At 38.2% G+C, this 13,809-nt stretch overlaps 1 protein-coding gene across 7 annotated transcripts in view; it reads right to left on the bottom strand.

Moving 5' to 3' along the window:
- Positions 1-13,809, bottom strand: part of LOC121379261 (ankyrin-2-like) — a 253,747-nt gene that overhangs the window by 88,458 nt on the left and 151,480 nt on the right. For all 7 annotated transcript variants that reach the window (XM_041507782.1, XM_041507784.1, XM_041507783.1 and 4 more), the window contains 7 exons: positions 13,191-13,419; positions 12,424-12,675; positions 9,649-9,727; positions 8,409-8,612; positions 7,817-7,945; positions 7,321-7,418; positions 2,288-2,305 (listed from right to left, as the gene is read on the bottom strand). In XM_041507782.1, coding sequence (XP_041363716.1) covers positions 2,288-2,305; positions 7,321-7,418; positions 7,817-7,945; positions 8,409-8,612; positions 9,649-9,727; positions 12,424-12,675; positions 13,191-13,419 — 1,009 coding nt within the window. The remainder of the gene's footprint in view (positions 1-2,287; positions 2,306-7,320; positions 7,419-7,816; positions 7,946-8,408; positions 8,613-9,648; positions 9,728-12,423; positions 12,676-13,190; positions 13,420-13,809) is intronic.

Genomic DNA, 13,809 nt, shown 5'->3' with positions numbered 1-13,809 from the left:
AAGTAAAACAAAAAGTTAATAATTGTTTTACCATTTTAATTTTATAATAATAATATCACCCCCATTCTTAATTTATAATATTATTTTTTACAGAGTTAAATGTCTCGGTAACCTACTATAAACTTAGTGAGTGTTGTTGATAGCTCCATCCATAGATGTTCATCTCAATGCAGGTTGAAAACATATTAATACAAAATTAACAAAAAAAAAAGAATTGATATAATTTCAATAACAAATTTAATTTAATAAATTTAAAATTTATTAAAAACATGCAATGAAATGAACATTCATAAATGCAACCATAAACCAAGTTTTATTGACGTAGGACTTATAGTTTGTGCGAAATGGAGCTAAACGCAAAACTCTGACATTGAGCTGAAAGCTGCCATTGAAAAAATAATACCTACATCTCGTATTTTTATTTTGTAAAGGCGAGACAAAAACAATAGTCATTTCACTCTATGTTGCTGAAAACTATGTGTTCACAAAAACAATAGTCATTTCACTCTATATTGCTGAAAACTATGTGTTCACAAAAACAATAGTCATTTCACTCTATATTGCTGAAAACTGTTCACAAAAACAACTCCCACACAATGACACGTGCAAGACAATCTTTATTTTGAGCAGCTTTATGTGAGTGTATGTCACACAACAGATACACAAAGCTAACATACACACACATAACAATAACACGATGAGAATGAACGGGATGCGCGACTCAAGCTGGCCAAACATAATCAAATGCATCATCAGTCAGATTCGTTATGACATCCCATGACAATGGCGTGGTTTCTAACAAAAAATCCTGAGTAAAGTCTAGCCCACTATAAAAATAACTAACCAATGATCAACCACCATGGGGGAACACAACAATAATGATCAACCAATCATGGCAGAGAAAAAGTACCTCTGTGTGTGCATGTACCTGTTAGACTGGTGACATAAGCTATTAGCAAGGGGAAAGAACCCATAACCAGACATGCACCATCATTTTATAAACCGTTAAACTGATAACTTGAAGTTGATGTGGGCAGAGAAATAGTTCGGACATTTCATTCTGCTTAGCTGATGATTAATTACTCTGTAAGTACTAGCGGAAAAGACCACTTGACCACTTTACAGCACTTTACAGAGTTTTATTATCACTAGTTTATATAACAATTAGGCCCCGACCCACACAAGTTTGAGAGACCCCACTTTTTGAGAGATCACAGTTTGAGTTACTAAAGTTTGACTGTATATACATGTACATATTGTACAAAATATTGTCAATTCTTTCAAACATTTAATAACGCTCACAAATATTATATATGAGCAATGTGGAAAATAAAAACAGATTTAATAACGCTCACAAATATTATATATGAGCAATGTGGAAAATAAAAACAGATTTAATAACGCTCACAAATATTATATATGAGCAATGTGGAAAATAAAAACAGATTTAATAACGCTCACAAATATTATATATGAGCAATGTGGAAAATAAAAACAGTTAAAAATAGATACATAACAATTTAAAGATAAGTTTGTTTTGTTTAATGACCTCACTAGAGCACATTTATTGATTAAGCATCGGCTATTGGATGTCAAAGATTTGGTCATTCTGACTCCTGCTACATTTTTCCATTTACAGCAAGGGATCTTTTATATGCACTTTCCCATAGACAGGAAAGCACATACCACAGGCTTTGACCAGTTGTGGCACCCTGGTTGGAGCGAGAAAAATCCAATCAGTTGAATGGATCCACCGAGGTGGTTCGATCCTGCGATGCAAGCATCTCAACAAACTGAACTAAATCCCGACCCCATAAAACTTTAAATACCAATAAAAAGAATATTCCATTTTTGAATCAGCTTTTGATTTTCCTGAGAAATTATGATGCCATATTAATTAAAGACTGATGATGAAACACATTATGCACTAACAAAAAGTGGATGCTTAATATGAAAAAATAGTTGATGCCATTATTTCATGCTTAAGAGAAAATCTTATTTATTTAATGGTGCAATGAAAATTATATTAAAATAAAATAAAAAAATAAAATAATATTCACCATCCAAAATAATGTTTCATTTCTTTTTTGCCAAAACAAACCAAAAATTAACAAAATAAATAAAAACAAAACTTCCTCATGCTAAATTAAGATAAAAATTTGTTGGCTTTTTTTTCACAATAATTTAATATGCAAATTGAGCATTAAGCAAAAATGATAAAGAAAAAGAATTTAAAGAAGAAAAAAAAAACGAGACCAAACAAGTGATAATCGAGGTCGCATCTCACCTGAATATCATCAAGACTCTGAAAATATGCGCGGACATGCAAAAGAATAAATAAATAAGTAGGTCAGTGGCCAACTGACAGGTAGGTAGTGTGCGACAGTAAGCTTAATGATTAAAGGTTGCTATGCCATCGTTACTGCTACAAGGGTTACTATGGTTACAAGCTGTGACATCGGTAGACGAGTCTACACGTAACTACATGTAGTTGTAATACAAGTATCGTTGTGAGAAAGTGACATGACTCAAAGCAAGTCTAGGATCACAAACAAATATATATATAATATATAATATATACAGGAATATTCATCTTCTCGGTTTTAACTTTTGTAAAAGACACTCCACTTTGTAGTAACCATTTTATTAGAAAATTTGTTTCTAATTTTCATTATTATTCATACTTACCTAGTACTAGCACAACAACAATGCTATATGACCCTGAGTTATAACCTCCACTGCAGAATTATCTCCCCTTGCCGGATGTATAACCTACACCCGCGCATGGGTAGACCGTATATCCTCGTTATCGATTCAAAGTCCGGAATGACTGAATCAAAAAAGACCTCCCTCGGGGCGGGTGGGAGGTAACGGTTGTTGTTGTGCTAGTACTAGGTAAGTATGAATAATAATGAAAATTAGAAACAAATTTTCTAATAGTCTTATTCAACTTACCGTACTAGCACAACAACAATGCTATAACAAGACGTGATACAACACCGTTAAAGCACAAGAATTTAACATTAAAGGGAGGAGGTAAGAAAACAAGGAGGACTTACCCATTCAACCAGTAGTGTTCGTCTCAAGTAATGATACAGTGAAAAAGCAACCCACATCATACGAGGTATAAAATGTCAAAGTGACTTTTAAATTGAAGAACTATAACCCCAATTAAAAGTAAACCAAGTTAACAAGGTGAGGAAACCCGCACACCAAGTAATGGTAAAAGACACTCAACTGCCCCAGATAGTCAACCATCCACCCCCCACTCTCCAAACAGGAGGTGGAGAACTATCTCCCAGAAAGACTGCCGCTAGCGACCGGACGAAATAAGGGTCACCCCCTACTCGTGGCCCTGTGCACCGAAATGAGTTGCTGCCCTGCAATGACTGACTGAATCCGCCGAGTTCCGTCCGGACCAACAGCCATATCACGGAAATAAAACCGGTCAAACGTGTGTCGACCTTTCCAAAATCCTGCACTCATGACCTTGAAAATGTCCAAAGAATCATGGAAATTAAGGGAAGCAGAAATCGCCCGAATCTCATGAGGTTGAATGGAGAAATTCTGCAGAACATGATCACCCGCCTTCTCATATGCCAGTTTGATGGTTGCAGCAATCCATCTCGACAAAGCATTCTTCATAATGTCTCCTGGTTGGCGTGTGAAAGAGATAAACAGTCTCTTAGTGTTTTGCCGGAGATTTCTAGTACGCTCCAAATAGAATTTCAAAGCCCGCACCGGACAAAGAAGTCTATCAGAATTATCCGCAGAAAGTGTACGAGATAAACACTGAATGATGGCCGGAGGAAACTCTTCCCCTGGCACCTGGTTCTTAGCCACGAAAACAGGATCAGTACGTAATGTAACTGACCCGTCCGTATTGTAATCCACCAAATCATGCAAAAAAACATGAATCTCACTAATACGACGGCAAGCTGCTAGTGAGACCAGAAACAAAGTTTTCCACATCAAATGACGAAGACTGGCGAATTTCAAAGGCTCGTAGAGCTTGCCTTTGAGTGCATACAGAACCAGAAAACCATTCCATTTAGGCAAAATGGAAGGCTTCTCAATGAGCGTGACACGACAAGGTTGCTGTCTGATCTTTGCCAGGACCTTGCCAATCAGAACCGGAGGGGGAAAGGCGTAAAAATCCAGTCCCGCCCAGTCCATGCTCAACGCATCGTACTCCAGTGCCAGTGGGTCTGGTACCGGCGATACAAACACTGGCAACTGACTGTTCAGGTGAGTGGCAAACATATCGAGTTGAGGACTCCCCTACAACTGAAGAACTCGATAAGCCACCATCCGGCTTTATCTAACCCAAATAGGAACATACCTAAATGGTTATTGACTTGAAAAAGAAGTTTAGATAACCTCTTCAAAGCCTCTAAATCCGTGAGTGGCACACTGACATTAGGAGATGGGTGGCAGTCTGCCTTCACCCTAGCGGAAACGAACGCTGGATGTGAAAGGAAGGAAGCTCCCAATGTCTTATACGAAGACGTGGACAAAACCTTCGCCGCAGGCAACAGTTTCCCGGTAGCTAACGCTGCCGGAAACTTTTCCACCACCGCCCCCAAAATAAGACTTCATTCTAGAGCTAATCGACCCCTCCACAGAAGGACTGATAACCCTGCCCCCATCAGCAAGATGGGAGTCGGAACTGAGAGACACAGTCGTTCCATCCACGACTGCACTCCCTCCGACTGACGCCCCCGTTACAACCGTAACCGGCGCCGCCTCCACCGACGGAGGCAAACGCAAATCCCCAGGTCGAACAGAGCCCGACCTGGAAGAAACCTTCCCTGCTTCAGCCGAAACAGGGAGCAACAGCGCCCCCTCCGCACCAAGCGGCGCTTCGGGTTTACTGGTATCACCATGAAGATGGCGAACAGATGAGGAGGCGCCCTTGTGCCTACCACTTGTCCGCGAGCTCTTTGAACTGGACACCGACTTGCCGACCACCGGCAAATCGGTATGGAGCACGACCCCGGAGGTTGCCACTGTGCTCCGCCCGCCCCGTTCACGTCTAATCATCCTCTTTCGCTCGGCATCTTTTGACAGCTTCTTAGCCTTCCCCCACGTGGAGGGGGACCAATTTACACAGATATGACACTGGCGTTCAAAACAACAAGAACGACATGCCCGACATAACAAATGCTGATCAAACTGGGGCAGTCGTTTAAGACAACCCCCCTCGGTACACACAACCAACCGGTTGGAGCCTCCAACCGAGGAAGCCGTGTCAGACATTAAACCCCTGTGTAAATTACCCAAAAGACCTTGTATGACAGAGTAAAACAAAATTACAAATTAATAAACAATTTGACAATTTGACAAAATTTTTACTACAGAACTCGAACACGACTGCAATGGAGGACTGCAGAATCAAAAACGAGGATATACGGTCTACCCATGCGCAGGTGTAGGTTATACATCCGGCAAGGGGAGATAATTCTGCAGTGGAGGTTATAACTCAGGGTCGTATAGCATTGTTGTTGTGCTAGTACGGTAAGTTGAATAAGACTATTCACATATTATGCAACATGAATAAAACATTATTACTTAAAAAGTTAGATTTGCAGTCTTTAACAATTGAATGGAATGTGAGGACTTTCCCGAATTAAAACTAAAAATATGTTACCAACTATATATTCCTATAATAATACATTATATTTAGTTATTAATTGTTTACGAAAGCTATGGTAAGAATATGCAATTTTGAACGTCATCTTTTTATTTATTTTTAGAGTGTATATCCAGTGGCATAAGTGAGACATTCCATTTGTGTAATATACCCAGGCACTGGCAGTTTACTTAAGATTATCAGGGTTTTTTATTTTTAATAATGAAATAATTACAATGCAGAAAACCATTTTGTTATGAAAGAAGTCTTGTATTTTAAGAATATCATACTATGAAAGGTTAATGTTAACGAGGGTTCTGTTAACGAGGGTTCTATGAACTATGTTAGAGAACAACAGCAACAAGATGATGTATTAGCAGATAAATATCAGTGTGAAGAATACAAGTCTTTAAGACCAGAGAAAGAAAAAGTTTTAAATGAGCAAAGAAGACAAAATGCAGTGACACCCGAGAAAGACATCACCTTTATTAAGCATACAGTTAGTAGTTAGATGTTTACAAGTATTTGTATCCATCTCACTCTGACAATTAGGCCACAGAAAGGACAAAAGAAAATGAATTATGGATATTTCAAACTGTATTACTTATACTATCTATAATTATAATAATTATAACGATAGTTTTTCACCTGTGAATTTATATTTACAGGGTTCAAACTTAACGGTCGCCCGATCGCCCCAGGCGACTCAAAACGATGACGGGTGACTGAAAACCCACAGTAAGGTGTTTTTGTTTTTTTAAATCAATAATTAATAAATAAATAAAAGTACAGCTATGTAGCCTACTTTGCACCATGAAAAAGTGTAGGTCTGCTTTTACATATAAACATATGCCCAATATAAGAATAGGTGTAAGGTAAGTTAAGTGGCATGTAAAATTGGGCACAAATTCATGTCGACAAGATTCAGCCATGGTTATGTGTACACGTCATAGATCGTATCCACTGAACATTATATTTTAGGGTTTATTTTAATTATTATTATTTCATTGAGATGGGGTGGGGGGAGGAAGGGGTTGTGTCTTTGTTTGTTGGAAATACCACAAATGTATTGACAGTGACAGTGGGGAGTCACATTGGCATGTCTGTTATTTATTTAAAGAGTGGGTTGGTTGAGTGCAGGAAAATACTCAAAATAAATGTTTTCTCTTATAATCTGTTGTGATATTGTTGTTTTTTTAGAAAATATTATTCGGGCAAGTGAAAATAGATCAGGGCAAGTGAAAGTACTGTCACCACTTGCCCGGATGGCAACTCAAAAACAAAGTTAAGCGCAGACACTGTATTTATGTGCAAAACTAGGTTACTAAATCAATTTTTACTGAGAGTTTGAAATATACAAAACATAATTTTCTGTTGTCATTACTATGATCCATATTCTGTAATTAATTAATTTTCTTCATGGAATAAATCCCAAACTAGAGTTGAAGACATTAAACCAGTTTTTAGGTAACCATTATAACAAAAAAATGAAATCTCTGAGATGGTTGCTTTACGTAGGTGTCACTGAAGTCCAATACTGAGATAAAGTGGAAAAATAACACTGAAATGGTTTTGTACAGATAAACAACATAAGGTGGTTTTCAAGTGGACACAAAAGGGAATTTCAAATAGGAAGACGTTGACAATGTTATGAGGATTGGTTGTTTGGACAGTAGCACGAGACTAACCTTTATTAAGTCCTGTTCATCAAACTGGACGTCTAATGACATGCCCCGCTTCATGGAATCTTTCGAAATGCCTACTTCCTCTTTAAAAGTATCGAAACCTGCAAAACAATATTATAGTTAGAATATTTCTAGTACAAATTTCCAACATACTGTAGAAAGTTAAGTTGAAAAGTGCATTTCTACCACACATTGATGTTTATTGTACGTTTTGTTAAAAAAGTATATTGTGTTAACAAGCTCATATTCATATATGAATTGGCTGTTTTTAGGATATAGACAAGCTGTAGAGCTTGTATCTAAGGAGTAATGGGTTTAATTTATGTTCCAACTATTGCTCTACAACTGCTATATCATAGACGTTCGAAATATGCTCTCACTGTTGGATCCCTTGTTGCTCAATGAAAAACACTTGTGTCTGCTACATGAAAAATGACTTGCATCTTTTTACTTGAAGAACAATTTTTATTTTTGACCAGAGAAATGATTTGTTTCTCACCTGACTGATCCATAGCAGCCCGTGCCGCTGCAGCCTCAACTTCATCTTCGACCGGCTGGACGTTGTACATGCACTTCTTAACAACGTCGTCGCGGTTTATCGTCCTCAAGGCACTCTCTAATGCATTCCCTGAAATGTAATATAAAGAAATCTTGCAAGAAATTAGCAAATTGGTATTATTTAATGCAATAATATATTCAGTTTTAGGACTTACATCATAAAAAATTTAGCCCCATCACATGTAAATTCTGTGATTTGCACTACTAGCAGTGCCAATAAAATTACATTTTTTACAGTAAAATAATTTACATAGGCAAATTAGAAAAAACTCAGTGTTATCTGTAATTTTAATTTCAACTCTTTAAAAACCCTTATCTGTAACGGGCGATCGATCCACCGATCCATTGCAACTCAGGATGAGTACTGACATCCCATCCCTGATCCAATCGGAAATGGTTTTACAAATATGTTGAATCCAAAAAATATATTCTATCCCTGATCCAATCAGATTCACTCTTACAAATGCATTGAATTAAGACTAATGCACTGAATCCAAACAGTGGTTTATTAAATCGTCTATCCCTGGACAAACCTGTTGCCTTCTCTTTCTTCTTGTCGACCCAGAGCATAAGCATGGCGAGCGCCTGGTCGTTGACAGTGTTGTAGTCACCCTTGATGTGGTTGATGTCACTCATGCGGACGTCGAGCTGCTGGGCCAGAACGACCCAGTCTCCCTGCAGCGTGTCCGCGATGTCAGTCAGCTTCATCTGCGCACACGTCACCGTGTCTTGAATAACTGGGGAAAAAATAATAAAATCTGATGTTATCATTTAAAAAAGATTTTGGTTTGCTGCATCCTAGTCTATCATGGGGCAGGACATAGCCCAGTGGTAAAGCGCTCACTTGATGCGCGGTCGGTTTGGGATCGATCCCCATCAGTGGGCCCACTGGGCTATTTCTCGCTCCAGCCAGTGCACCATGACTGGCACATCAAAGGCTGTGGTATGTGCTATCCTGTCTATGGGATGGTGCATATAAAAGATCCCTTGCTGCTAATCCAAAAGAGTAGCCCATGAAGTGTGGTCCTTAACCATATGTCCGACGCCATATAACTGTAAATAAAATGTGTTGAGTGCATGGTTAAATAAAACATTTCCTGGTCTATCAAAGTTGGTTGGGTTTGTCAGTCATTATTTTTTAAATTTATTTTATTTATGTACTACAGTTGAATCTTGTTGGCTCAAACCCCATTGGTGCTCGAGAAAGTGTTCGACCCATCGGGTAGTTCGACCTAATCATTCGATCAACAACATAGAAGTTTAACTCATTTTTGGTTTGAGTGTTGCAGTGTATTTAACCCTTCCGAGTTCGACCCAACAAGATTCTACTGTATACTGCAAAAATAAATAAAAAATAAAACTAAATATTCTGATTATAATTATATTTAAGCATTGCATTTGAAAAAACCGAATGAATAAAAAGCCTAATTATGTTTGAAATACATTGTAATCATTCGTATGGCTCAATGGAGAAGATGTACTCCATCCACTAGATGAGCACGATTTAGGAGGTTGTTGACCAAGTGTCTCACCTCATGTGGGGGGTGATTACCCTGCAGATATATCAAGTTTTATGCAACCCAAGCTCAAGTACAACTAAGATAGCTCCAATGGCATTAAGCATGGAGCACGGTTTTATCAAGTAGTCCCATAGTGAAAACCAAATACCAAGTCTTCACCATTCATCTCAATATCTAACATTTGATCATTATGAAATATAGTCTTCAGAAGAAGCCTGCTACATTAGCAGCAAGGGATCAAGAAACCACTTACCTATGCTGTGTTCTCGTAACATGGTGTGTTTCTTCTCTATTTCTAATGCTGCTTCAGAATCAAGGTCACTTGAGGCCGACTGAAATTTTACAAAGAAAGAAAGTTTACCGAGTTGATAGACTTAGGATTTTTACCCATCCCAACCTCTGTCCCAGACATCTAACGATGAGGTATGTACTGTCCTGTCTATGAGAAACCCCTGCTTTATTAGAAGAATTAGCTCATATCTAAGGTTGTGGTATGTACTGTCCTGTCTATGGGAAACCCCTGCTTTCTTAGAAGAATTAGCTCATATCTAAGGTTGTGGTATGTACTGTCCTGTCTGTGGGAAACTCCTGCTTTATTAGAAGAATTAGCTCATATCTAAGGTTGTGGTATGTACTGTCCTGTCTATGGGAAACTCCTGCTTTATTAGAAGAATTAGCTCATATCTAAGGTTGTGGTATGTACTGTCCTGTCTATGGGAAACCCCTGCTTTATTAGAAGAATTAGCTCATGTGGTGGCAGCGAGTTCTCTTTTTCTAAATAACTGTTACATGTGACATAGGCTAAATTTATATGTTATCACTGGGTGTTGTTCATCTGTAAACATCAACAGGAAGCACACACACACACACACACACACACAGTGCAAGGGGATCATGTATAAAACAAACTTAGTAATGTGTTTAATCCGTTGTATCCTGCAACCACCATTTCTATTGACAGAATATGATGACGGATAAAGCAAAGTTATATCCGTATAGTAGCAGGATATAGCTTTTGAAATCACTCATGTGACATCACACGCACAGCTACATTACAAAATCACTCATGTGACATCACACGCACAGCTACATTACAAAATCACTCATGTGACATCACACGCATAGCTACATTACAAAATCACTCATGTGACATCACACGCACAGTTACATTACAAAATCACTCATGTGACATCACACGCATAGCTACATTACAAAATCACTCATGTGACATCACACGCATAGCTACATTACAAAATCACTCATGTGACATCACACGCACAGCTACATTACAAAATCACTCATGTGACATCACACGCACAGCTACATTACAAAATCACTCATGTGACATCACACGCATAGCTACATTACAAAATCACTCATGTGACATCACACGCATAGCTACATTACAAAATCACTCATGTGACATCACACGCAGAACTACATTACAAAATCACTCATGTGACATCACACGCACAGCTACATTACAAAATCACTCATGTGACATCACACGCACAGCTACATTACAAAATCACTCATGTGACATCACACGCATCGCTACATTACAAAATCACTCATGAGACATCACACGCATAGCTACATTACAAAATCACTCATGTGACATCACACGCATAGCTACATTACAAAATCACTCATGTGACATCACACACACACACAGCTACATTACAAAATCACTCGTGACATCACACACACAGCTACATTACAAAATCACTCATGTGACATCACACACACACACAGCTACATTACAAAATCACTCGTGACATCACACACACAGCTACATTACAAAATCACTCATGTGACATCACACACATAGCTACATTACAAAATCACTCATGTGACATCACATGCATAGCTACATTACAAAATCACTCATGTGACATCACATGCATAGCTACATTACAAAATCACTCATGTGACATCACACGCATAGCTACATTACAAAATCACTCATGTGACATCACACGCATCGCTACATTACAAAATCACTCATGTGACATCACACGCATCGCTACATTACAAAATCACTCATGTGACATCACACGCATAGCTACATTACAAACTCACTCATGTGACATCACACACACACAGCTACATTACAAAATCACTCGTGACATCACACACACAGCTACATTACAAAATCACTCATGTGACATCACACGCACAGCTACATTACAAAATCACTCATGTGACATCACACACACAGCTACATTACAAAATCACTCATGTGACATCACACGCATAGCTACATTACAAAATCACTCATGTGACATCACACGCATCGCTACATTACAAAATCACTCATGTGACATCACACGCATAGCTACATTACAAAATCACTCATGTGACATCACACGCATAGCTACATTACAAAATCACTCATGTGACATCACACACACACAGCTACATTACAAAATCACTCGTGACATCACACACACAGCTACATTACAAAATCACTCATGTGACATCACACGCACAGCTACATTACAAAATCACTCATGTGACATCACACACACAGCTACATTACAAAATCACTCATGTGACATCACACACACAGCTACATTACAAAATCACTCATGTGACACCACACACATAGCTACATTACAAAATCACTCATGTGACACCACGCATATAGCTACATTACAAAATCTCTCATGTGACATCACACACATAGCTACATTACAAAATCTCTCAATTGACCTCTTGGTCATCATACAATTTTGCTGAAATAACAGAAATAATAGCTTTTCCATTTAATTTTTGTGGTCTGCAGGATAAAGATAATAATTAGTTAATGATGTCGGATATCTGCATTATCCTGTTAAGGCTGAATGAGAAATTCCGTTCAGCTCCTATTCTTACCTTCACAGGATAAAGCCGATATCCTACGCCATTAACCAGTTATTCTATATATACATTTCATAAGTGATTAATTTGTGATGGTAATCGTTTGTCATAACAATACTACAATATATATTTAAGTTTCTGAACCAACACTGTGTTATGTACTCACCTTGGTCATGTCGGGAAGTGTGATGTTGAGGTTGCATATTGGTGATTGCGGCGCTTCGCCGCGGCCGACCTTGGGTTCCTTCATGAAGGCCACTCGAGCTGACGGGTCTTGATCCAGATCACGAATTTTCACCGTGCAGGGCAGACGGTTTTCTCGAAAAGATTTGAAGTTGATTTTGAGCTGGTCGCCAGACTTGGTCACAGGAATCAGATTTCCTGCCATCTCTACGAACTGTGGCCTTCCTTCGAGGACCTGCAATTAGTTAATTGATTGTAGCACAATCATTTCAGTTTTCCCCTCCTTCCATCTGTCATGTGATCCACCCTGGGGTTCACAGTTAATGAGATGATCACAGTGTGTACAATGAGCTTTACCTTGTGCGCCATGGCAATTAATTAATCGTATCTAGCAGATACTTTATATGCTTTTTGATAATAAATATTTCAAACAATCTGAGGTTTAATATAAACGACTGGTTTTGTTTGCAAAGTGCTTAAGATTGTAGATACTGGATTCGCCCCCAAAATACCGACACCAATATTGAACCTGAAATTTTAATACCGCCCAGCTCTACTGGATTCAAATCACAGTACCAGCACTCTCTCAGTTAGGTTTTAGATGGTTCATTAATGCCGTTAAAACAACTTCTCCTACTAAACATTGTCATGGACAGCTGTGTATGCCCAGAAAAACAAGCATTTTATTTTAATTTTTTAAGAATCAAAATACTTTAAAAATGTGTTAAACTCATCAGGCCATGAGCTCACCTCAATGTCTCGACTTCTGGCAACTTCTAAAAACTTTTCTTGTTTCTCCAGAGTCTTGTCGACCTTGTCATCAGTCATGCAGAACATCCGTAGCTTCCCCTCCTCGATGGCGTGTCGCTTGGCGAAAATGACAAACTTGGCCATGTAGGGCACAATGATTGACTCCTTGTAGATGGCCATCGCCATCTGGGGAGCTTCAGCAACGTTCTGACAGTCTATCAGCCAAAACCTGAAATACAACAATATAACTTTTCCTAAACCACAAATATAACATTTCCTAAACCACAAATATAACATTTCCTAAACCACAAATATAACATTTCTTAAACAAGAAAAACATTTTCTTAAACCAAAATATTTTGTAAATCCAAAATATAACATTTCTTAAACCCTAAATATAACAATTCTTAAAGGGACTGTCCTGAGGTTGCAGCCATTGTAAGATGTTTGCGATTACAGAGCCTTGTTGGCAACTACTATTTCATACTAAATACATTTTCTTGTTTAGAATACCTGTGTCTGTATATCGAATGTGTTTGTAGTCATATACTAATGTTTGTGGCACTCAGTTTTTACTTTAATTTGTGATATATATCCTTTCGTACGTACTAAATTATTG

Source organism: Gigantopelta aegis, chromosome 8 (assembly GCF_016097555.1).
Source record: "Gigantopelta aegis isolate Gae_Host chromosome 8, Gae_host_genome, whole genome shotgun sequence".
NCBI lineage: Eukaryota > Metazoa > Mollusca > Gastropoda > Neomphalida > Peltospiridae > Gigantopelta > Gigantopelta aegis.
This window is presented reverse-complemented; position numbering and strand designations above follow the sequence as displayed.